General features: G+C 46.6%; 1 protein-coding gene across 1 annotated transcript in view; it reads left to right on the top strand.

The window, feature by feature from the left end:
- LOC120050270 (tetratricopeptide repeat protein 21B-like) overlaps window positions 1-24964 on the top strand; it is an 87356-nt gene that overhangs the window by 31851 nt on the left and 30541 nt on the right. Inside the window, exons 14-20 of the mRNA XM_038996848.1 lie at window positions 1271-1468; window positions 1782-1934; window positions 2016-2174; window positions 8498-8608; window positions 15125-15367; window positions 18803-18994; window positions 21308-21418. Coding sequence (XP_038852776.1) covers window positions 1271-1468; window positions 1782-1934; window positions 2016-2174; window positions 8498-8608; window positions 15125-15367; window positions 18803-18994; window positions 21308-21418 — 1167 coding nt within the window. The remainder of the gene's footprint in view (window positions 1-1270; window positions 1469-1781; window positions 1935-2015; window positions 2175-8497; window positions 8609-15124; window positions 15368-18802; window positions 18995-21307; window positions 21419-24964) is intronic.

Here is a 24964-nt window from a genome sequence, read left to right as displayed (position 1 = left end):
GAGACCAGACCGGAGTCAGTCACAACTTCCAGGTAAACTAGTGTAGAGACCAGACCGGAGTCAGTCACAACTTCCAGGTAAACTAGTGTAGAGACCAGACCGGAGTCAGCCACAACTTCCTGGTAAACTAGTGTAGAGACCAGACCGGAGTCAGTCACAACTTCCAGGTAAACTAGTGTAGAGACCAGACCGGAGTCAGCCACAACTTCCAGGTAAACTAGTGTAGAGACCAGACCGGAGTCAGCCACAACTTCCTGGTAAACTAGTGTAGAGACCAGACCGGAGTCAGTCACAACTTCCAGGTAAACTAGTGTAGAGACCAGACCGGAGTCAGTCACAACTTCCTGGTAAACTAGTGTAGAGACCAGACCGGAGTCAGTCACAACTTCCTGGTAAACTAGTGTAGAGACCAGACCGGAGTCAGTCACAACTTCCAGGTAAACTAGTGTAGAGACCAGACCGGAGTCAGCCACAACTTCCTGGTAAACTAGTGTAGAGACCAGACCGGAGTCAGTCACAACTTCCAGGTAAACTAGTGTAGAGACCAGACCGGAGTCAGTCACAACTTCCAGGTAAACTAGTGTAGAGACCAGACCGGAGTCAGTCACAACTTCCTGGTAAACTAGTGTAGAGACCAGACCGGAGTCAGCCACAACTTCCTGGTAAACTAGTGTAGAGACCAGACCGGAGTCAGTCACAACTTCCTGGTAAACTAGTGTAGAGACCAGACCGGAGTCAGTCACAACTTCCAGGTAAACTAGTGTAGAGACCAGACCGGAGTCAGTCACAACTTCCTGGTAAACTAGTGTAGACACCAGACCGGAGTCAGTCACAACTTCCTGGTAAACTAGTGTAGAGACCAGACCGGAGTCAGACACAACTTCCTGGTAAATAGATGGGTACTTTCAGTGTAGAGGGATTGATTGTGTTACGTAAAGGTGTACCTTCTGAATTAAGTGTATCCAGCATCACCCCTTTTTCTCTTTCCATCCATCCCTCCCTCTCCACTCCCCCCTCTTTCTCTTGCCATCCCTCCCCCTCTCTCTTTGTCCCTCTCTCCACCCCTCCACCTCTCTCCACCCCTCCACCTCTCTCCACCCCTCCACCTCTCTCCACCCCTCCACCTCTCTCCATCCCTCCACCTCTCTCCACCCCTCCACCTCTCTCCATCCCTCCACCTCTCTCCATCCCTCCACCTCTCTCCATCCCTCCACCTCTCTCCATCCCTCCACCTCTCTCCATCCCTCCACCTCTCTCCACCCCTCCCTAGGTGCTAGATTTCGCCCAGTACCACCAACTAAAGGCCCGTGCATTGCGGGGTGTTGGGAAGCTGGAAGAGGCTATCAAGTCCCTGAAGATGGCGATGGGGATCCACGCAGCGAGTGTGAGAGAGTCCCACGTCAGCAACAGTGAACGTGTTTCTGTGTTCCTGGAGCTAGCTGAGGCACTGAGACTACACGGAGAACCGGTACACTACATTTCTACATTGATTGATTGATTGACCGATTGGTTGATTGATTACTACTTATGGTAGTCTGTCATGTCCGATGAGTACTTCCTTCCACTTCTACCTATGTTGATGACTTTTACTTTGGCTATAGAGTCCAATCCTCTAGCCACATGTTCAGTTTTGGTTAGTTTGTGGAAGTACAGTTCTGACCTCATGCAATGTAACACTTTCGTCTTCTCATCTTCACGTTTCTGCACTTCTTACTAGCAGAGCTGTTGCCAGGTAGACAGTGTAGTGTGTGTCTATAAACCCCTTCCATCTCTCCTGCCAGCATGAGTCGACCATGGTGCTGCAGGACGCTATCGTGGCGTTCGCTGGTACCCCCGAGGAGATCTGTGTGACAATAGCTAACGTGGACATGGCCTTGGCTAAAGATGACCTGGACACAGCCCTCAGCGTCCTCCGAGGCATCACACCGGACCAGGTTGTGAAGACACTGTTCTGTTCTTTCTTAAGTTAACGGGACAATAAAGTACATCTTCCTTTTTCTTCTTGTTCTCTTCAGACACACTACACAACGGCCAAGGAGAAGATGGCCCTCATATACCTGCAGAGACGCAAAGACAAGAAGCTGTACATAGCCTGCTATAGGGAGATCAGAGATGAACTACCCGGGCCTCAGTCCTCTATCCTTCTGGGGGACGCCTACATCAACATACAAGAGGTATAACAAGAGCTGCTCATCTGTAGCTCAGTAGGTAGAGCGTGGAGCGTGGTCCTCTGTAGCTCAGTTGGTAGATCATGGAGCTTGGTCCTCTGTAGCTCAGTAGGTAGATCATGGAGCTTGGTCCTCTGTAGCTCAGTTGGTAGATCATAGAGCTTGGTCCTCTGTAGCTCAGTTGGTAGATCATGGAGCTTGGTCCTCTGTAGCTCAGTTGGTAGATCATAGAGCTTGGTCCTCTGTAGCTCAGTTGGTAGATCATGGAGCTTGGTCCTCTGTAGCTCAGTAGGTAGATCATGGAGCTTGGTCCTCTGTAGCTCAGTTGGTAGATCATGAAGCTTGGTCCTCTGTAGCTCAGTAGGTAGATCATGGAGCTTGGTCCTCTGTAGCTCAGTAGGTAGATCATGGAGCTTGGTCCTCTGTAGCTCAGTTGGTAGATCAAGAAGCTTGGTCCTCTGTAGCTCAGTTGGTAGATCAAGAAGCTTGGTCCTCTGTAGCTCAGTAGGTAGATCATGTGGCTTGGTCCTCTGTAGCTCAGTAGGTAGATCGTGAAGCTTGATCCTCTGTAGCTCAGTAGGTAGAGCGTGGAGCTTGGTCCTCTGTAGCTCAGTTGGTAGATCATGAAGCTTGGTCCTCTGTAGCTCAGTTGGTAGATCATGAAGCTTGGTCCTCTGTAGGTCAGTAGGTAGATCATGGAGCTTGGTCCTCTGTAGCTCAGTAGGTAGAGCGTGGAGCTTGGTCCTCTGTAGCTCAGTAGGTAGATCATGGAGCTTGGTCCTCTGTAGCTCAGTAGGTAGAGCATGGAGCTTGGTCCTCTGTAGCTCAGTTGGTAGATCATGAAGCTTGGTCCTCTGTAGCTCAGTAGGTAGATCATGAAGCTTGGTCCTCTGTAGCTCAGTAGGTAGATCATGGAGCTTGGTCCTCTGTAGCTCAGTTGGTAGATCATGAAGCTTGGTCCTCTGTAGCTCAGTAGGTAGATCATGTGGCTTGGTCCTCTGTAGCTCAGTTGGTAGATCATGAAGCTTGGTCCTCTGTAGCTCAGTTGGTAGATCATGGAGCTTGGTCCTCTGTAGCTCAGTTGGTAGATCATGGAGCTTGGTCCTCTGTAGCTCAGTAGGTAGAGCGTGGAGCTTGGTCCTCTGTAGCTCAGTAGGTAGAGCATGGAGCTTGGTCCTCTGTAGCTCAGTAGGTAGATCATGGAGCTTGGTCCTCTGTAGCTCAGTAGGTAGATCATGGAGCTTGGTCCTCTGTAGCTCAGTTGGTAGATCATGGAGCTTGGTCCTCTGTAGCTAGAGCGTGGAGCTTGGTCCTCAGTAGGTAGAGCATGGAGCTTGGTCCTCTGTGGCTCAGTAGGTAGAGTGTGGAGCTTGGTCCTCTGTAGCTCAGTAGGTAGAGCATGGAGCTTGGTCCTCTGTAGCTCAGTTGGTAGATCATGGAGCTTGGTCCTCTGTAGCTCAGTAGGTAGATCATGGAGCTTGGTCCTCTGTAGCTCAGTAGGTAGATCATGGAGCTTGGTCCTCTGTAGCTCAGTAGGTAGATCATGAAGCTTGGTCCTCTGTAGCTCAGTAGGTAGATCATGAAGCTTGGTCCTCTGTAGCTCAGTAGGTAGATCATGAAGCTTGGTCCTCTGTAGCTCAGTAGGTAGATCATGGAGCTTGGTCCTCTGTAGCTCAGTAGGTAGATCATGGAGCTTGGTCCTCTGTAGCTCAGTAGGTAGATCATGGAGCTTGGTCCTCTGTAGCTCAGTAGGTAGATCATGGAGCTTGGTCCTCTGTAGCTAGAGCATGGAGCTTGGTCCTCTGTAGCTCAGTAGGTAGATCATGGAGCTTGGTCCTCTGTAGCTCAGTTGGTAGATCATGGAGCTTGGTCCTCTGTAGCTCAGTAGGTAGATCATGGAGCTTGGTCCTCTGTAGCTCAGTAGGTAGATCATGGAGCTTGGTCCTCTGTAGGTAGATCATGGAGCTTGGTCCTCTGTAGCTAGATCATGGAGCTTGGTCCTCTGTAGCTCAGTAGGTAGATCATGGAGCTTGGTCCTCTGTAGCTCAGTTGGTAGATCATGAAGCTTGGTCCTCTGTAGCTCAGTAGGTAGAGCGTGGAGCTTGGTCCTCTGTAGCTCAGTAGGTAGATCATGGAGCTTGGTCCTCTGTAGCTCAGTAGGTAGATCATGGAGCTTGGTCCTCTGTAGCTCAGTAGGTAGATCATGTGGCTTGGTCCTCTGTAGCTCAGTAGGTAGATCATGAAGCTTGGTCCTCTGTAGCTCAGTAGGTAGATCATGGAGCTTGGTCCTCTGTAACTCAGTAGGTAGATCATGGAGCTTGGTTCTCTGTAGCTCAGTAGGTAGATCATAGAGCTTGGTCCTCTGTAGCTCAGTAGGTAGATCATGGAGCTTGGTCCTCTGTAGCTCAGTAGGTAGATCATGGAGCTTGGTCCTCTAACTCAGTTGGTAGATCATGGAGCTTGGTCCTCTGTAGCTCAGTTGGTAGATCATGGAGCTTGGTCCTCTGTAACTCAGTTGGTAGATCATGGAGCTTGGTCCTCTGTAGCTCAGTTGGTAGATCATGGAGCTTGGTCCTCTGTAGCTCAGTTGGTAGATCATGGAGCTTGGTCCTCTGTAGATCAGTAGGTAGATCATAGAGCTTGGTCCTCTGTAGATCAGTAGGTAGATCATGGAGCTTGGTCCTCTGTAGCTCAGTTGGTAGATCATGGAGCTTGGTCCTCTGTAGCTCAGTAGGTAGATCATGGAGCTTGGTCCTCTGTAGCTCAGTAGGTAGATCATGGAGCTTGGTCCTCTGTAGCTCAGTAGGTAGAGCGTGGAGCTTGGTCCTCTGTAGATCAGTAGGTAGATCATGGAGCTTGGTCCTCTGTAACTCAGTTGGTAGATCATGGAGCTTGGTCCTCTGTAGCTCAGTTGGTAGATCATAGAGCTTGGTCCTCTGTAGCTCAGTTGGTAGATCATGAAGCTTGGTCCTCTGTAGCTCAGTAGGTAGATCATGGAGCTTGGTCCTCTGTAGCTCAGTAGGTAGATCATGGAGCTTGGTCCTCTGTAACTCAGTTGGTAGATCATGGAGCTTGGTCCTCTGTAGCTCAGTTGGTAGATCATAGAGCTTGGTCCTCTGTAGCTCAGTTGGTAGATCATGAAGCTTGGTCCTCTGTAGCTCAGTTGGTAGATCATGGAGCTTGGTCCTCTGTAGCTCAGTTGGTAGATCATGGAGCTTGGTCCTCTGTAGCTCAGTTGGTAGATCATGGAGCTTGGTCCTCTGTAGCTCAGTTGGTAGATCATAGAGCTTGGTCCTCTGTAGCTCAGTAGGTAGATCATGGAGCTTGGTCCTCTGTAGCTCAGTAGGTAGAGCGTGGAGCTTGGTCCTCTGTAGCTCAGTAGGTAGATCATAGAGCTTGGTCCTCTGTAGCTCAGTAGGTAGATCATGGAGCTTGGTCCTCTGTAGCTCAGTAGGTAGATCATGGAGCTTGGTCCTCTGTAACTCAGTTGGTAGATCATAGAGCTTGGTCCTCTGTAGCTCAGTAGGTAGATCATGGAGCTTGGTCCTCTGTAGCTCAGTAGGTAGATCATAGAGCTTGGTCCTCTGTAGCTCAGTAGGTAGATCATGGAGCTTGGTCCTCTGTAGCTCAGTTGGTAGATCATGGAGCTTGGTCCTCTGTAGCTAGATCATGGAGCTTGGTCCTCTGTAACTAGATCATGGAGCTTGGTCCTCTGTAGCTAGATCATGGAGCTTGGTCCTCTGTAGCTCAGTTGGTAGATCATGGAGCTTGGTCCTCTGTAGCTCAGTTGGTAGATCATGGAGCTTTGTCCTCTGTAGCTCAGTAGGTAGATCATGGAGCTTGGTCCTCTGTAGCTCAGTTGGTAGATCATGGAGCTTGGTCCTCTGTAGCTCAGTTGGTAGATCATGGAGCTTGGTCCTCTGTAGCTAGATCATGGAGCTTGGTCCTCTGTAACTAGATCATGGAGCTTGTTCCTCTGTAGCTAGATCATGGAGCTTGGTCCTCTGTAGCTCAGTTGGTAGATCATGGAGCTTGGTCCTCTGTAGCTCAGTTGGTAGATCATGGAGCTTGGTCCTCTGTAGCTCAGTAGGTAGATCATGGAGCTTGGTCCTCTGTAGCTCAGTTGGTAGATCATGGAGCTTGGTCCTCTGTAGCTCAGTAGGTAGATCATGGAGCTTGGTCCTCTGTAGCTCAGTTGGTAGATCATGGAGCTTGGTCCTCTGTAGCTCAGTTGGTAGATCATGAAGCTTGGTCCTCTGTAGCTCAGTTGGTAGATCATGGAGCTTGGTCCTCTGTAGCTCAGTTGGTAGAGCATGGAGCTTGGTCCTCTGTAGCTCAGTTGGTAGATCATGGAGCTTGGTCCTCTGTAGCTCAGTAGGTAGAGCATGGAGCTTGGTCCTCTGTAGCTCAGTAGGTAGATCATGGAGCTTGGTCCTCTGTAGCTCAGTTGGTAGATCATGAAGCTTGGTCCTCTGTAGCTCAGTAGGTAGATCATGGAGCTTGGTCCTCTGTAGCTCAGTAGGTAGAGCATGGAGCTTGGTCCTCTGTAGCTCAGTTGGTAGATCATGAAGCTTGGTCCTCTGTAGCTCAGTCGGTAGATCATGGAGCTTGGTCCTCTGTAGCTCAGTTGGTAGATCATGAAGCTTGGTCCTCTGTAGCTCAGTTGGTAGATCATGGAGCTTGGTCCTCTGTAGCTCAGTAGGTAGATCATGAAGCTTGGTCCTCTGTAGCTCAGTAGGTAGATCATGGAGCTTGGTCCTCTGTAGCTCAGTAGGTAGATCATGGAGCTTGGTCCTCTGTAGCTCAGTAGGTAGATCATGGAGCTTGGTCCTCTGTAGCTAGAGCATGGAGCTTGGTCCTCTGTAGCTCAGTAGGTAGAGCGTGGAGCTTGGTCCTCTGTAGCTCAGTAGGTAGATCATGGAGCTTGGTCCTCTGTAGCTCAGTTGGTAGATCATGGAGCTTGGTCCTCTGTAGCTCAGTAGGTAGATCATGGAGCTTGGTCCTCTGTAGCTCATGGAGCTTGGTCCTCTGTAGCTCAGTAGGTAGATCATGGAGCTTGGTCCTCTGTAGCTAGATCATGGAGCTTGGTCCTCTGTAGCTCAGTAGGTAGATCATGGAGCTTGGTCCTCTGTAGCTCAGTTGGTAGATCATGAAGCTTGGTCCTCTGTAACTCAGTTGGTAGATCATGGAGCTTGGTCCTCTGTAGCTCAGTAGGTAGATCATGGAGCTTGGTCCTCTGTAGCTCAGTTGGTAGATCATGAAGCTTGGTCCTCTGTAGCTCAGTAGGTAGAGCATGGAGCTTGGTCCTCTGTAGCTCAGTTGGTAGATCATGGAGCTTGGTCCTCTGTAGCTCAGTAGGTAGATCATGGAGCTTGGTCCTCTGTAGCTCAGTTGGTAGATCATGGAGCTTGGTCCTCTGTAGCTCAGTAGGTAGATCATGGAGCTTGGTCCTCTGTAGCTCAGTTGGTAGATCATGGAGCTTGGTCCTCTGTAGCTCAGTTGGTAGATCATAGAGCTTGGTCCTCTGTAGCTCAGTTGGTAGATCATGGAGCTTGGTCCTCTGTAGCTCAGTAGGTAGATCATGGAGCTTGGTCCTCTGTAGCTCAGTAGGTAGATCATGGAGCTTGGTCCTCTGTAGCTCAGTAGGTAGATCATGGAGCTTGGTCCTCTGTAGCTCAGTAGGTAGATCATGGAGCTTGGTCCTCTGTAGCTCAGTAGGTAGATCATGGAGCTTGGTCCTCTGTAGCTCAGTAGGTAGATCATGGAGCTTGGTCCTCTGTAGCTCAGTAGGTAGATCATGGAGCTTGGTCCTCTGTAGCTCAGTAGGTAGATCATGGAGCTTGGTCCTCTGTAACTCAGTAGGTAGATCATGGAGCTTGGTCCTCTGTAGCTCAGTTGGTAGATCATGAAGCTTGGTCCTCTGTAGCTCAGTAGGTAGATCATGGAGCTTGGTCCTCTGTAGCTCAGTAGGTAGATCATGGAGCTTGGTCCTCTGTAGCTCAGTAGGTAGATCATGGAGCTTGGTCCTCTGTAGCTCAGTAGGTAGATCTTGGAGCTTGGTCCTCTGTAGCTCAGTTGGTAGATCATGGAGCTCGCAATGCCAGGATAGTGGGTTCGATTTCTTGGACCATCCATATGTAAAAATCAATAATAATATGCACTATGACTGTAAGTGGATTAAAGAGGGTATTAAATGGCATATGTTTTAACTGTCACACCAGTGGTACCTTGTGTACTGCGTATTATTGACTGTCCATATCACATTAGTAAGACTTTGCAAATGCATTGACACAGACAGGTATATGAAATATCACATTTCTATTCTGCAGCCAGAGAGAGCTGTTGAGGTGTATCAAGAGGCAATGAGAGGGACGGCTCGGGACGCAACCCTGTGGAGAAAGATGGGCCAAGCCTATGTGAAGACCCATCAGTACAACCAGGTATTGTAGACGGGAAAGGCTGTGGCAAAGATTCAAGCACAAATACTGCTCAGTGCTCACACAGGACATTCTTCCCTTTTCAGACTATTTCTCAAGAGTGAAAGCTGTGTTTGTTTACCATTTTACTAAGGAATGTTCTCATACTGTTCCCTCCCTCCTCACTCTGTCTTACCTGATTGGTCCTGCAGGCTGTCAGTCACTGAGTGTTTATATCACTAACCTGATTGGTCCTGCAGGCTGTCAGTCACTGAGTTTATATCACTAACCTGATTGGTCCTGCAGGCTGTCAGTCACTGAGTGTTTATATCACTAACCTGATTGGTCCTGGAGGCTGTCAGTCACTGAGTGTTTATATCACTAACCTGATTGGTCCTGCAGGCTGTCAGTCACTGAGTGTTTATATCACTAACCTGATTGGTCCTGCAGGCTGTCAGTCACTGAGTGTTTATATCACTAACCTGATTGGTCCTGCAGGCTGTCAGTCACTGAGTGTTTATATCACTAACCTGATTGGTCCTGCAGGCTGTCAGTCACTGAGTGTTTATATCACTAACCTGATTGGTCCTGCAGGCTGTCAGTCACTGAGTGTTTATATCACTAACCTGATTGGTCCTGCAGGCTGTCAGTCACTGAGTGTTTATATCACTAACCTGATTGGTCCTGCAGGCTGTCAGTCACTGAGTGTTTATATCACTAACCTGATTGGTCCTGCAGGCTGTCAGTCACTGAGTGTTTATATCACTAACCTGATTGGTCCTGCAGGCTGTCAGTCACTGAGTGTTTATATCACTAACCTGATTGGTCCTGCAGGCTGTCAGTCACTGAGTGTTTATATCACTAACCTGATTGGTCCTGCAGGCTGTCAGTCACTTGAGTGTTTATATCACTAACCTGATTGGTCCTGCAGGCTGTCAGTCACTGAGTGTTTATATCACTAACCTAATTGGTCCTGTAGGTTGTCAGTCACTGAGTGTTTATATGTAACCTGATTGGCTTCCACCACACTTCTCATCAGCAAAGACTTCCTTGGGGCTGTGCCGTCCACCTTGGGGCTGTGCCGTCCACCTTGGGGCTGTGCCGTCCACCTTGGGGCTGTGCCGTCCACCTTTGGGCTGTGCCGTCCATCTTGGGGCTGTGCCGTCCATCTTGGGGCTGTGCCGTCCATCTTGGGGCTGTGCCGTCCATCTTGGGGCTGTGCCGTCCATCTTGGGGCTGTGCCGTCCATCTTGGGGCTGTGCCGTCCATCTTGGGGCTGTGTCGTCCATCTTGGGGCTGTGTCGTCCATGATGACAACAAGGCCTCCAGGACTGAAGTTTCTCTAAGTTTGCCTCCACTTGTTTTCCGCTCCTGCATAAGTGGAAGATACTCCCTTATCCATCTCTTCCAGAAGAGGTCAGTGATATATTGTACTTGCTTCCATCTCCTTGGTGACTATAGGTCTCCTCTCTGGAATAGTCCTGGTGGCAGGACTGGCTTTGCTTTCAGATGGTTCGGAGTCAGGGGTTCTAGATCATTAGGATCATTTGTTACAGTTGTGATTGGTCTGTCGTTCATGATCTTCTCAACTTCACACAAGGCTGTCTGCAAAGCCTCATCATCTAGGACTTGCTCTTTAAGGACTGAATAGAGCCCTCAAACTCAACTCTGGACATCAAAGCCAGTTCCACTGCATTTTTTCATTGTTCTCCTCTAATCGGGGACTGGTTTAGACCTGGGACACCAGGTGTGTGCAATTAACTATCAGGTAGAACAGAAACCTCCCCCATAGTGGGCTCCAGAGGGAGGGTTGAATGACCACTTCACTCCTTCCTTCAGTAATGCATTTTGAGTTGTGTTGTGATCCAGTTCTTTCACAGATTCTCCTAGCTCTCTGTGTGTTCCAACAAAGTTGGTGTTATTGTCTGTTCTGATACGTGTTACTGGGCCTCTTCGAAATATGAACCTGCGCAGGGCTTTGATGCAAGAATCAGTATCCAGATAACTAGTAACTTCTAGGTGGACAGCTCGACCTTTCACATGAACGCGGCCTCGCTTCACCTCTATGGGACCGAAGTAATCTATGCCCACATGGGTGAAAGGCGGCAAATCAGTTGACACCCGATCTTGTGGAAGGTCGGCCATCTTCTGTTCTCCAGCTCTAGCTTGCATCCGCCTGCAGAAGACACAGCTCTTAAGGATCTTCCTTGCTAAGGAGTTGGTACAGGGTATCTGATATCGCTGGCGAAATCTAGAAAGCTTGTGACCTCTCCCAGAGGAGCCAACCTGATCATGGATGTGGAGTAAGATCAGTCTGGAGATGTAGGAGTCTTTGGGCAGGATCATGGGATTCTTTAGTTCTGTAGGCATAGCAGCTTTGCTTAACCTTCCTCCTACTCTCAGAATGCCATTGTCAACAATTGGATCAAGTTTACAGATTGAGCCGCTTCTCTTGGCACGTTGTTTTCCTTTTACAACTAGTGACATTTCTTGTTTAAAGTGCTGTCTTTGCTTAAATCGAATGATGACCTTTTCTGCTTCGTCTAGGTCATCTACAGACAGACTTTATTTTCCAAACATCAGTTTGAACTTGTTAATTTGTTCCTTCAGTGAGTTTCTTAGACTCTGATCTGATCCTGGATCAGTTTGTGTGAGAACTTTCCTTTTAAGGCTTAACTGTAGAAGAAATCTCTTCAGTTTCAGCATCCAGGCAACTGCTTTCTTCAAGCTGTTCCATGTCGGGTAGTACTCAATCAGTTTGCTGGTCGGACTCTTTTCTTCCACACTTGTTGTACTGTTCACGATGACGTCTTTCCTCACCTCTGGATCATCCGGAGGGATGGAGCCAAGCTCCTCGGGGACTTTTGGCCATTGTGTTTCTGTTTTCTCCAGGAATTCTGGTCCTTTGCGCCATCTCTTTGAGTTCAGGAACGTTTCAACATGTAATCCTCTTGAGGCATCGTCGGCTGGGTTGTGTTTGGAGTTCGAATACCTCCACTGTTTTGCTTTCGATAGGTCACAGATCACAGCAACCCTATTAGCCACAATGGTATAGAATCTCTTGGTATCGTTGTGGATGTATTTTAGCACAGACTGGCTGTCCAGGAAGTGGACTCCTCCAGTTCAATCTGGAGCTCCAACCTTAACATCCTGTATGCTGGTCTAACATCCTGTACGCTGGTCTAACATCCTGTACGCTGGTCTAACATCCTGTATGCTGGTCTAACATCCTGTATGTCTGTTCTCTCCTTCATAGAGAAACAAGGTGCTGCTGGTCTAACATCCTGTATGCTGGTCTAACATCCTGTATGCTGGTCTAACATCCTGTACGCTGGTCTAACATCCTGTACGCTGGTCTAACATCCTGTACGCTGGTCTAACATCCTGTACGCTGGTCTAACATCCTGTACGCTGGTCTAACATCCTGTACGCTGGTCTAACATCCTGTATGTCTGTTCTCTCCTTCATAAAGAAACAAGGTGCTGCTGGTCTAACATCCTGTATGCTGGTCTAACATCCTGTATGCTGGTCTAACATCCTGTATGCTGGTCTAACATCCTGTACGCTGGTCTAACATCCTGTACGCTGGTCTAACATCCTGTACGCTGGTCTAACATCCTGTACGCTGGTCTAACATCCTGTACGCTGGTCTAACATCCTGTATGTCTGTTCTCTCCTTCATAAAGAAACAAGGTGCTGCTGGTCTAACATCCTGTATGCTGGTCTAACATCCTGTATGCTGGTCTAACATCCTGTATGCTGGTCTAACATCCTGTATGCTGGTCTAACATCCTGTATGCTGGTCTAACATCCTGTATGCTGGTCTAACATCCTGTATGCTGGTCTAACATCCTGTACGCTGGTCTAACATCCTGTACGCTGGTCTAACATCCTGTACGCTGGTCTAACATCCTGTATGCTGGTCTAACATCCTGTACGCTGGTCTAACATCCTGTACGCTGGTCTAACATCCTGTACGCTGGTCTAACATCCTGTACGCTGGTCTAACATCCTGTACGCTGGTCTAACATCCTGTACGCTGGTCTAACATCCTGTACGCTGGTCTAACATCCTGTACGCTGGTCTAACATCCTGTACGCTGGTCTAACATCCTGTACGCTGGTCTAACATCCTGTATGCTGGTCTAACATCCTGTACGCTGGTCTAACATCCTGTACGCTGGTCTAACATCCTGTACGCTGGTCTAACATCCTGTATGCTGGTCTAACATCCTGTATGTCTGTTCTCTCCTTCATAGAGAAACAAGGTGCTGCTGGTCTAACATGGGGACTGGGGTGGGGACTGAGAAAGAGCGGGAAAGACAAAATTGGTTCACTACACACAGCGGATAATTATAATCATTGAAATGCTAATCCTTTGCACATGAACGGATGCTCATTCGAGAATAATTGCAATGTATATATTTGTCTCTCCATTGAAAACTCTCAATCGTCCTGTAGAGTTCATCAGAGTCTCGAGTTAACTTTCCCAGAAGTCACAATATCTTTCGTGGTTGTAGATGGTTAGAATGGACACTTCAGAGTACCATTCAGAAATGTTCTCATAGAATAGAGGCTTCCGCGGTTGTCGGTATTCTCGTACTAGACTTACGTAAATTCCAGCTGCAGACGAGTAATTCAACGTCAAAGATTTGCTCTTATTCTGTAGTGATCGATAGTCTCAGAGTTTAACCATTTCCAGCCGTGTAGCCAAAACTACAGCTGTATGGTCTCCGTGGCCTATAGAATTGTAGCCATTCCAACGTGGGGACTCTGTCCCGGCATTCTCTGACTCATCATTTGGTAGAGTTGTAGTTTAAACCATTTCACATGAAGTATCAGCTGCATGTTTTCTAGTCTAATGTGAATTTTGTCAGGAGTGGGTTTTATACACTTCAGAGAAAAGGGCGGTCCTGTGAAGCCTAATGTGATGTCTAGGCTCACGGGAATGTGGCCACTGACTAGTTAATCTTTATATGAAAATCCATACTTAACATCACTTTACATCTTTTCACAAATAGTTTCATGTTTAATCACATACGTTTCACAATATTTCGATGTAAATCTGACAGCTGGGAAATGTACACTGTAAGAGATACGGTTATGTGTGTTTCTGTTACGGGATTTTTATGAATAAATGACTAAAATATTAAATACATTTGACTTAGAATTATAACTAAACAGAATACTACTATATTTCTGTTTGGATGAATGAATCTTATTATAATCATAATGCTGAATATAATGTGTTCCTTGTTAGAAAGAATGGAGTTATCTTCAGACAGGCTGGAATGATGTGTTCCTTACAGGACATTCTGTCTCTACCCAGGGAGGAGAAAGACCTTGGGTTGGTTGCAGATTGTTTAACAGGTGGCAGACAATCCAAGAACGCTAACTGTACTGCCATTGTATCCGAGAGGAGGAAGGACATTTTAAAACCTATGACGTCATTTTTATTATATAACCTGATGTAAATTGTACTATGATCAGTACTCTCGAGAATAAACGCTATTGATTGATTGATTTTGAGACTGGTTTCTGTCCATTTTATGCTGATAAGTATCTTACAAATTCTTATGTATGGGCAGAGTGTTTTAATTGAATTGGTTGATAAACATATAGGAATTAAATTCCTTTAACAATTTCCTGTCCTTCATGAGGTCACCAAATGAAACACACTCGTCATGACTGTCCCTTAAGTGTCTTCGGACCATTCCCCCATTCTCAAAATTAGAAATATTGTTTCGTTCTCCCATTTTGGGGATTAGGAGTTTTGAACTAAGAGAAGCTCTTTGTTGTCTTGCTCACATTGAGGGAGAGGTTGTTGTTCTGGCACCACACTGCTAGGTCTCTGACCTCCTCCCTGTAGGCTGTCTCATCGTTGTCGGATCTCTGACCTCCTACCTATAGGCCGTCTCATCGTTGTCGGTGATCAGGCCAACCACTGATGGTGTTGTAGTGGTGCTTGGTCACGCTGTCTTGGGTGAACAGGGAGTACAGGAGGGGACTAAGCACGCACTCCTGAGGGGCCCCCGTGTTGAGGATCAGCGTGGCAGATGTGTTGTTGCCTACCCTTACCACCTGGGGACAGCCCGTTAGGAAGTCCAGGATCCAGTTGCACAGGGAGGTGTTTAGTCCCAGGGTCCTTAGCTTAGTGATAAGCTTTGAGGGCACTATGGTGTTGAACACTGAGCTGTAGTCAATGAATAGCATTCTCACACAGGTGTTCCTTTTGTCCAGGTGGAACAGGGCAGTGTCGATTGCAACATCTGTGGATCTGTTGTTGCGGTATGCAAATTGGAGTGGGTCTAGGGTTTCTGGGATAATGGTGTTGATGTGAGCCATGACCAGTCTTTCAAAGCACTTCATGGCTACCGACGTGAGTGCTACGGGGCGGTAGTGATTTAGACAGGTTACCTTCGCTTTCATGGGCACAGGGACTATGGTCAGTCACTATGAGAGTGTTTTATATGAAACCTGGTTGTTCCTGCAGACTGTCAGTCACTGAGAGTATTTATATCTAACCTGATTGGTCTTGCAGGCTGTCCGTCACTATGAGAGTGCAGTGAAGCTGGGCGGTCATGACTCTCTGGTGGTGGACCTGGTAGAGCTGCTACTGAAGCTGCGTCAGTATGGCAAGGCCCAGAGGACTCTGATGACCGCTCTGCACTGTGATGATGGTACACTGAGCGTCTCCAGCCTGATGAGCAACGTACAGTACTTTCTGCTGCTAGCCAGAGCACACTATGCTGACCAGGGATCGGTCCAGGACACACTAGAGAAGGTAAGGCTTGAAGTTAGGGTTACTCTGGAGAAGGTCAGGGTTACTGTGGAGAAGGTCAGGGTTACTGTGGAGAAGGTCAGGGTTAGGGTTACTGTGGAGAGGGTTAGGGTTACTGTGGAGAAGGTCAGGGTTAGGGTTACTGTGGAGAAGGTCGGTTAGGGTTACTGTGGAGAAGGTCAGGTTTAGGGTTACTCTGGAGAAGGTCAGGTTTATGGTTACTCTGGAGAAGGTCAGGGTTAGGGTTACTCTGGAGAGGGTTAGGGTTACTGTGGAGAAGGTTAGGGTTAGGGTTACTGTGGAGAAGGTTAGAGTTAGGGTTACTCTGGAGAAGGTCAGGGTTAGAGTTAGGGTTACTCTGGAGAATGTTAGGGTTACTCTGGAGAAGGTCGGGTTAGAGTTAGGGTTACTGTGGAGAAGGTCAGGGTTACTCTGGAGAAGGATAGAGTTAGGGTTACTCTGGAGAAGGTCGGAGTTACTCTGGAGAAGGTCAGGGTTAGGGTTACTCTGGAGAAGGTTAGAGTTAGGGTTACTCTGGAGAAGGTGAGAGTTACTCTGGAGAAGGTCAGGGTTAGGGTTACTATGTAGAAGGTCAGGGTTACTCTGGAGAAGGTTAGAGTTAGAGTTACTCTGGAGAAGGTCAGGGTCAGGGTTACTCTGGAGAAGGCCAGGGTTAGGGTTACTCTGGAGAAGGTCAGGGTTACTCTGGAGAAGGTTAGAGTTGGGGTTACTCTGGAGAAGGTTAGAGTTACTCTGGAGAAGGTTAGGGTTACTCTGGAGAAGGTCAGGGTTAGAGTTAGGGTTACTGTGGAGAAGGTCAGGGTTACTCTGGAGAAGGTTAGAGTTAGGGTTACTCTGGAGAAGGTCGGAGTTACTCTGGAGAAGGTTGGAGTTAGGGTTACTCTGGAGAAGGTTAGAGTTACTCTGGAGAAGGTCAGGGTTACTCTGGAGAAGGTTAGAGTTACTCTGGAGAAGGTCAGGGTTAGGGTTACTATGGAGAAGGTCAGGGTTACTCTGGAGAAGGTTCGAGTTAGAGTTACTCTGGAGAAGGTCAGGGTTACTCTGGAGAAGGTCCGGGTTAGGGTTACTCTGGAGAAGGTCAGGGTTTCTCTGGAGAAGGTTAGAGTTAGGGTTACTCTGGAGAAGGTTAGAGTTACTCTGGAGAAGGTTAGAGTTACTCTGGAGAAGGTCCAGGTTAGGGTTACTATGGAGAAGGTTAGAGTTAGTGTTAGGGTTACTCTGGAGAAGGTCAGGGTTAGGGTTACTATGGAGAAGGTTAGAGTTAGGGTTAGGGTTACTCTGGAGAAGGTTAGGGTTAGGGTTACTCTGGAGAAGGTTAGAGTTAGGGTTAGAGTTACTATGGAGAAGGTCAGAGTTAGGGTTACTCTGGAGAGGGTTAGAGTTAGGGTTCCTCTGGAGAGGGTTAGAGTTAGGGTTACTCTGGAGAGGGTTAGGGTTACTATGGAGAAGTTCAGGGTTAGGGTTACTGTGGAGAAGGTTAGAGTTAGGGTTACTCTGGAGAGGGTTAGGGTTACTATGGAGAAGGTCAGGGTTAGGGTTACTGTGGAGAAGGTTAGAGTTAGGGTTACTCTGGAGAAGGTTAGGGTTAGGGTTACTCTGGAGAAGGTTAGGGTTAGGGTTACTCTGGAGAAGGTTAGAGTTAGGGTTAGGGTTACTCTGGAGAAGGTTAGGGTTAGGGTTACTATGGAGAAGGTTAGAGTTAGGGTTAGGGTTACTCTGGAGAAGGTTAGAGTTAGGGTTAGGGTTACTATGGAGAGGGTTAGGGTTACTCTGGAGAAGGTTAGAGTTAGGGTTAGGGTTACTCTGGAGAAGGTTAGGGTTAGGGTTACTCTGGAGAAGGTTAGAGTTAGGGTTACTCTGGAGAAGGTTAGAGTTAGGGTTACTCTGGAGAAGGTTAAAGTTAGGGTTAGGGTTACTCTGGAGAAGGTTAGAGTTAGGGTTAGGGTTACTCTGGAGAAGGTTAGAGTTAGGGTTAGGGTTACTCTGGAGAGGGTTAGAGTTACTATGGAGAAGGTCAGATTTAGGGTTACTCTGGAGAGGGTTAGGGTTACTATGGAGAAGGTCAGGGTTAGGGTTACTCTGGAGAAGGTTAGAGTTAGGGTTAGGGTTACTCTGGAGAAGGTTAGAGTTAGGGTTAGGGTTACTCTGGAGAAGGTTAGAGTTCGAGTTACTATGGAGAAGGTTAGAGTTAGGGTTAGGGTTACTCTGGAGAAGGTTAGGGTTAGGGTTACTCTGGAGAAGGTTAGAGTTAGGGTTAGGGTTACTCTGGAGAAGGTCAGAGTTAGGGTTACTCTGGAGAAGGTTAGGGTTAGGGTTACTCTGGAGAAGGTTAGGGTTAGGGTTACTCTGGAGAAGGTTAGAGTTAGGGTTAGGGTTACTCTGGAGAAGGTTAGAGTTAGGGTTAGGGTTACTCTGGAGAAGGTTAGAGTTAGGGTTAGGGTTACTCTGGAGAAGGTTAGAGTTAGGGTTACTCTGGAGAAGGTTCGAGTTAGGGTTACTATGGAGAAGGTTAGAGTTAGGGTTACTCTGGAGAAGGTTAGAGTTAGGGTTAGGGTTACTCTGGAGAAGGTTAGAGTTAGGGTTAGGGTTACTCTGGAGAAGGTTAGAGTTAGGGTTAGGGTTACTCTGGAGAAGGTTAGGGTTAGGGTTACTATGGAGAAGGTTAGGGTTAGGGTTACTCTGGAGAAGGTTAGAGTTAGGGTTACTATGGAGAAGGTTAGAGTTAGGGTTAGGGTTACTCTGGAGAAGGTTAGAGTTAGGGTTAGGGTTACTCTGGAGAAGGTTAGAGTTAGAGTTAGGGTTACTCTGGAGAAGGTCAGAGTTAGGGTTACTCTGGAGAAGGTTAGAGTTAGGGTTACTCTGGAGAAGGTTAGAGTTAGGGTTAGGGTTACTATGGAGAAGGTTAGAGTTAGGGTTACTCTGGAGAAGGTTAGGGTTAGGGTTACTCTGGAGAAGGTCAGAGTTAGGGTTACTCTGGAGAAGGTTAGGGTTACTCTGGAGAAGGTTAGGGTTAGGGTTACTCTGGAGAAGGTTAGAGTTAGGGTTAGGGTTACTATGGAGAAGGTTAGAGTTAGGGTTACTCTGGAGAAGGTTAGGGTTAGGGTTACTCTGGAGAAGGTTAGAGTTAGGGTTAGGGTTACTCTGGAGAAGGTAGGGCTCACTACGCTGATCAGTCCAGGACACCTTGGAGAAGGTCTTAGAACCATGACATGTTGATACAGTCATTTTCCACTTGTGTTAATGTTGTCAGTAACAGACAGTACAGTAACTAGTACCTCTCAGTTTGACTGTAGCTACTTTGTGACAGTGTAACAAGTTCTATGTGGGGGATCTGTTGTCACTAATGGTGCCATGTGTGAGGAGGACTTCCTTTCCAAATGGGCTGTGTGTTTCTTCCACGGTGTCTGTCTCTCCCAGGCCCACAGTGTCCAGGAGAGTGTCCTGAAGCGGTGTCAGACAGAGCGCCCAGAGCTGCTGGAACAGGAGAGAACCGTGCTGTGTTCCATCTGTTGTCAGCTGGCCAGACACTACCGTAGCAGGACCGATGTAGACAGGACCAAGTATTACTACAACCAGGCTATAGTAGCCATCGGGAGGACAGACAACAAGGTTAGTATTACTACAACCAGGCTATAGTAGCCATCAGGAGGACAGACAACAAGGTTAGTTATACTACAACCAGGCTATAGTAGCCATCGGGAGGACAGACAACAAGGTTAGTATTACTACAACCAGGCTATAGTAGCCATCAGGAGGACAGACAACAAGGTTAGTTATACTACAACCAGGCTATAGTAGCCATCAGGAGGACAGACAACAAGGTTAGTATTACTACAACCAGGCTATAGTAGCCATCAGGAGGACAGACAACAAGGTTAGTATTACTACAACCAGGCTATAGTAGCCATCAGGAGGACAGACAACAAGGTTAGTATTACTACAACCAGGCTATAGTAGCCATCAGGAGGACAGACAACAAGGTTAGTATTACTACAACCAGGCTATAGTAGCCATCAGGAGGACAGACAACAAGGTTAGTATTACTACAACCAGGCTATAGTAGCCATCAGGAGGACAGACAACAAGGTTAGTATTACTACAACCAGGCTATAGTAGCCATCAGGAGGACAGACAACAAGGTTAGTATTACTACAACCAGGCTATAGTAGCCATCAGGAGGTGAGGATTGTGGGCAGTTTGTCTTGTAGTTTTCTCTGTGACTAGAGAACTGATCTAGTGTGTGTGTATATATACAGTTGAAGTCTGAAGTTTGCATACACCTTAGCCAAATACATTTAAACTCAGTTATTCACAATTCCTGACATTTAATCCAAGTAAAAGTTCCCTGTCTCAGATCAGTTAGGATCACCACTTTATTTTAAGAATGTGAAATGTTAGAATAATAGTAGAGAGAATGATTTATTTCAGCTTTTATTTCTTTCATCACATTCCCAGTGGGTCAGAAGTTTACATACACTCAATTAGTATTTGGTAGCATTGCCTTTAAATTGTTTAACTTGGGTCAAACGTTTCGGGTAGCCTTCCACAAGGTTCCCACAATAAGTTGAGTGAATTTTGGCCCATTCCTCCTGACAGAGCTGGTTTAACTGAGTCAGGTTTGTAGGCCTCCTTGCTCACACACACTTTTTCAGTTCTGCCCACAAATGTTCTATATTATTGAGGTCAGGGCTTTGTGATGGCCACTCTAATACCTTGACTTTGTTGTCCTTAAGCCATTTTGCCCCATCTTTGGAAGTATGCTTGGGGTCATTGTCCATTTTGAAGACCCATTTGCGACCAAGCTTTAACTTCCTGACTGATGTCTTGAGATGTTGCTTCAATATATCCACCTAAATTTCCTACCTCCTGATGCCATCTATTTTGTGAAGTGCACCAGTCCCTCCTGCAGCAAAGCACCCCCACAACATGATGCTGCCACCCCCGTGCTTCACGGTTGGGATGGTGTTCTTTGGCTTGCAAGCCTCCCCCTTTTTCCACCAAACATAACAATGGTCATTATAGCCAAACAGTTATATTTTTGTTTCATCAGACCAGAGGACATTTCTCCAAAAAGTACGATCTTTGTCCCCATGTGCAGTTGCAAACCGTAGTCTGGCTTTTTTATGGCGGTTTTGGAGCAGTGGCTTCTTCCTTGCTGAGCGGCCTTTCAGGTTATGTCGATATAGGACTCGTTTTACTGTGAATATAGATACTTTTGTACCTGTTTCCTCCAGCATCTTCACAAGGTCCTTTGCTGTTGTTCTGGGATTGATTAGCACTTTTCGCACCAAAGTACATTAATCTCTAGGAGACAGAACGCGTCTCCTTCCTGAGCGGTATGACGGCTGCGTGGTCCCATGGTGTTTATACTTGCCTACTATTGTTTGTACAGATGAACGTGGTACCTTCAGGCATTTGGAAATTGCCAAGGATGAACCAGACTTGTGGAGGTCTACACATTTTTTTCTGAGGTCTTGGCTGATTTCTTTTGATTTTCCCATAATGTCAAGCAAAGAGGCACTGAGTTTGAAGGTAGGCCTTGAAATATATCCACAGGTACACCTTCAATTGACTCAAATTATGTCAATTAGCCTATCAGAAGCTTCTAAAGTCATGACATCATTTTCTGGAATTTTCCAAGCTGTTTAAAGGCACAGTCAATTTAGTGTATGTAAACTTCTGACCCCCTGGAATAAGTGAAATAATCTGTCTGTAAACAATTGTTGGAAAAATGACTTGTGTCATGCACAAAGTAGATGTCCTAACCGACTTGCCAAAACTATAGTTTATTAACAAGAAATGTGTGGAGTGGTTGAAAAACGAGTTTTAATGACTCCAACCTCAGTGGATGTAAACCTCCGACTTCAACTGTATCTATATTCTGTAGATCTGATCTATATCTGATCTATACTCCCCTCTCAGATCAGTCTGGAGTTGGCCCAGTTCTACCTGGAGAATGGGAAGACGGATGAAGCCATGATGCAGGTTGAGGAGGTGCTGGGAAGGGATGCCCTCCTCCCTGACGCCACAATGGTACAATCCTCTCTCCTCTATATGCACTATATACGCAAAAGTATTTGGACACCCATTCAAGTTAGTGGATTCGGATATTTCATCCACATCCGTTGCTGACAGGTGTATAAAATTGAGCATACAGCCTTGCAATCTCCATAGACAAACATTGGCAGTAGAATGACTTACTGAAGAACTTACCAGTGGAGGTATACCAAACTCCAGAGCTGGATGGCATACCAGTGGAGGTATACCAAACTCCAGAGCTGGATGGCATACCAGTGGAGGTATACCAAACTCCAGAGCTGGATGGTATACCAGTGGAGGTATACCAAACTCCAGAGCTGGATGGCATACCAGTGGAGGTATACCAAACTCCAGAGCTGGATGGCATACCAGTGGAGGTATACCAAACTCCAGGGCTGGGTGGCATACCAGTGGAGGTATACCAAACTCCAGGGCTGGGTGGCATACCAGTGGAGGTATACCAAACTCCAGGGCTGGGTGGCATACCAGTGGAGGTATACCAAACTCCAGGGCTAGATGGCTTACCAGTGGAGGTATACCAAACTCCAGGGCTGGATGGCATACCAGTGGAGGTATACCAAACTCCAGGGCTGGATGGCATACCAGTGGAGGTATACCAAACTCCAGGGCTGGATGGCATACCAGTGGAGGTATACCAAACTCCAGGGCTGGATGGCATACCAGTGGAGGTATACCAAACTCCAGGGCTGGATAGTATACCAGTGGAGGTATACCAAACTCCAGGGCTGGATGGCATACCAGTGGAGGTATACCAAACTCCAGGGCTGGATAGTATACCAGTGGAGGTATACCAAACTCCAGGGCTAGATGGCTTACCAGTGGAGGTATACCAAACTCCAGGGCTGGATGGCATACCAGTGGAGGTATACCAAACTCCAATTTGTTTGTTGCTATGGGTAGGGTTTTTATTGGGTACAGGGAGTGTAGTGCATTTTGTCCCCTGGTTTATATTCCCCCTTTTCCCCCTGGTTTATATTCTGGTTTAAATCCCCCCTTTTCCCCCTGGTTTATATCCTGGTTTATATCCGGGTTTAAATTCTGGTTTATATTCCCCCTTTTTCCCCTGGTTTATATCCTGGTTTATATTCCCCCTTTTCCCCCTGGTTTATATCCTGGTTTATATTCTGGTTTATATTCCCCCTTTTTCCCCTGGTTTATGTCCTGGTTTATATTCCCCCTTTTCCCCCTGGTTTATATCCTGGTTTATATCCTGGTTTATATTCCCCCTTTTTCCCCTGGTTTATGTCCTGGTTTATATTCCCCCTTTTTCCCCTGGTTTATATCCTGGTTTATATTCCCTCTTTTCCCCTGGTTTATATCCTGGTTTATATCCTGGTTTATATTCCCTATTTTCCCCTGGTTTATATCCTGGTTTATATTCCCTCTTTTCCCCTGGTTTATGTTCCCTCTTTTCCCCTGGTTTATATTCCCTTTTTTCCCCTGGTTTATATCCTGGTTTATATCCTGGTTTATATTCTCTCTTTTCCCTGGTTTATATCCTGGTTTATATTCCCTATTTTCCCCTGGTTTATATCTTGTTTTATATTCCCTCTTTCCCCCTGGTTTATATCCTGGTTTATGGTCCCTCTTTTCCCCTGGTTTATATCCTGGTTTATATCCTGGTTTATATTCCCTCTTTTCCCCTGGTTTATATCCTGGTTTATGTTCCCTCTTTTCCCTGGTTTATATCCTGGTTTATATTCCCTATTTTCCCCTGGTTTATATCCTGGTTTATATTCCCTCTTTTCCCCTGGTTTATGTTCCCTCTTTTTCCCTGGTTTATATTCCCTTTTTTCCCCTGGTTTATATCCTGGTTTATATTCTCTCTTTTCCCTGGTTTATATCCTGGTTTATACTCTCTCTTTTCCCTGGTTTATATCCTGGTTTATATTCCCTCTTTTCCCCTGGTTTATATCTTGGTTTATATTCCCTCTTTTCCCCTGGTTTATATCCTGGTTTATATCCTGGTTTATATTCCCTCTTTCCCTGGTTTATATCTTGGTTTATATTCCCTCTTTTCCCCTGGTTTATATCCTGGTTTATGTTCCCTCTTTTCCCTTGTTTATATCCTTGTTTATATCCTGGTTTATATCCTGGTTTATATTCTGGTTTATATTCCCTCTTTTCCCTTGTTTATATCCTGGTTTATATCCTGGTTTATATTCTGGTTTATATTCCCTCTTTTCCCTTGTTTATATCCTGGTTTATATCCTGGTTTATATTCTGGTTTATATTCCCTCTTTTCCCCTGGTTTATATCCTGGTTTATATCCTGGTTTATATTCCCTCTTTTCCCCTGGTTTATATCCTGGTTTATGTTCCCTCTTTTCCCCTGGTTTATATCCTGGTTTATATCCTGGTTTATATTGTGGTTTATTTTTGCTTGGACCTTATTTTTTTACATTTTCAGTGATATTGTTAATTGTGATATTGTTAAAGAAAATTAGAATTTAAAACAGGTTCAGCCACTGGTTCGACCAATGATCTTGCAGAGTTACTCTTCCTCAAGAATTGCATTTGGCGAAAGGCTCGGCACACACCTACTCAGGCTGACTGGCTCTCGTTCAGGCACATGAGAACAAAGTGCACTCAGGCTATCCAGAAGGCCAAAGTCAGTTACTTTAAGGAGAAGTTCTGGAAAATGGTTAAAAACCTGGAGAATAAACCCTCCTCCTCACAGCTGCCCATGTCTCTTAATGTTGATGATGTGGTTGTTACTAACCAGCAGCACATGGCTGATTTTTAATCACCACTTCATTAAGTCAGGATTCCTATTTGACTATTCAACATTTCCTAATCTCCCACCCCTTCTAATGCGACTATCCCCGATGCTCCTCCCTCTTTTCCCCCTGCCCCGCTACAAAGTTTCTCCCTGCAGGCGGTCACTGAGACCGTGGTGCTAAAGGAGCGCCTTAAACTTGACCCCAAAAAAACATCTGGGTCAGATGGTTTAGACCCTTTCTTCTTTAAGGTTGCTGCCCCTATCATCACCAAGCCTGTCTCTGACCTTTTTAACCCGTCTCTCCTCTCTGGGCAGGATCCCATTGCTTGGAAGGCAGCCACGGCTACTCTGGACAGTTTATAAGGATCAGGTGTGGGTCTACTCTGGACAGTTGATAAGGATCAGTAATGGGTCTACTCTGGACAGTTTATAAGGATCAGTAGTGGGTCTACTCTGGACAGTTGATAAGGATCAGTAGTGGGTCTACTCTGGACAGTTTATAAGGATCAGTAATGGGTCTACTCTGGACAGTTTATAAGGATCAGTAGTGGGTCTACTTGGACAGTTGATAAGGATCAGTAGTGGTCTACTCTGGACAGTTATAAGGATCAGTAGTGGGTCTACTCTGGACAGTTGATAAGGATCAGTTGTGGGTCTACTCTGGACAGTTGATAAGGATCAGTAGTGGGTCTACTCTGGACAGTTGATAAGGGTCAGTAATGGGTCTACTCTGGACAGTTTATAAGGATCAGGTGTGGGTCTACTCTGGACAGTTGATAAGGATCATTATGTGGGTTT

This window comes from Salvelinus namaycush, chromosome 7 (assembly GCF_016432855.1).
Source record: "Salvelinus namaycush isolate Seneca chromosome 7, SaNama_1.0, whole genome shotgun sequence".
NCBI lineage: Eukaryota > Metazoa > Chordata > Actinopteri > Salmoniformes > Salmonidae > Salvelinus > Salvelinus namaycush.
The sequence above is the reverse complement of the archived record's forward strand: the minus strand, read 5'-3'. Positions and strand labels throughout refer to the sequence as shown.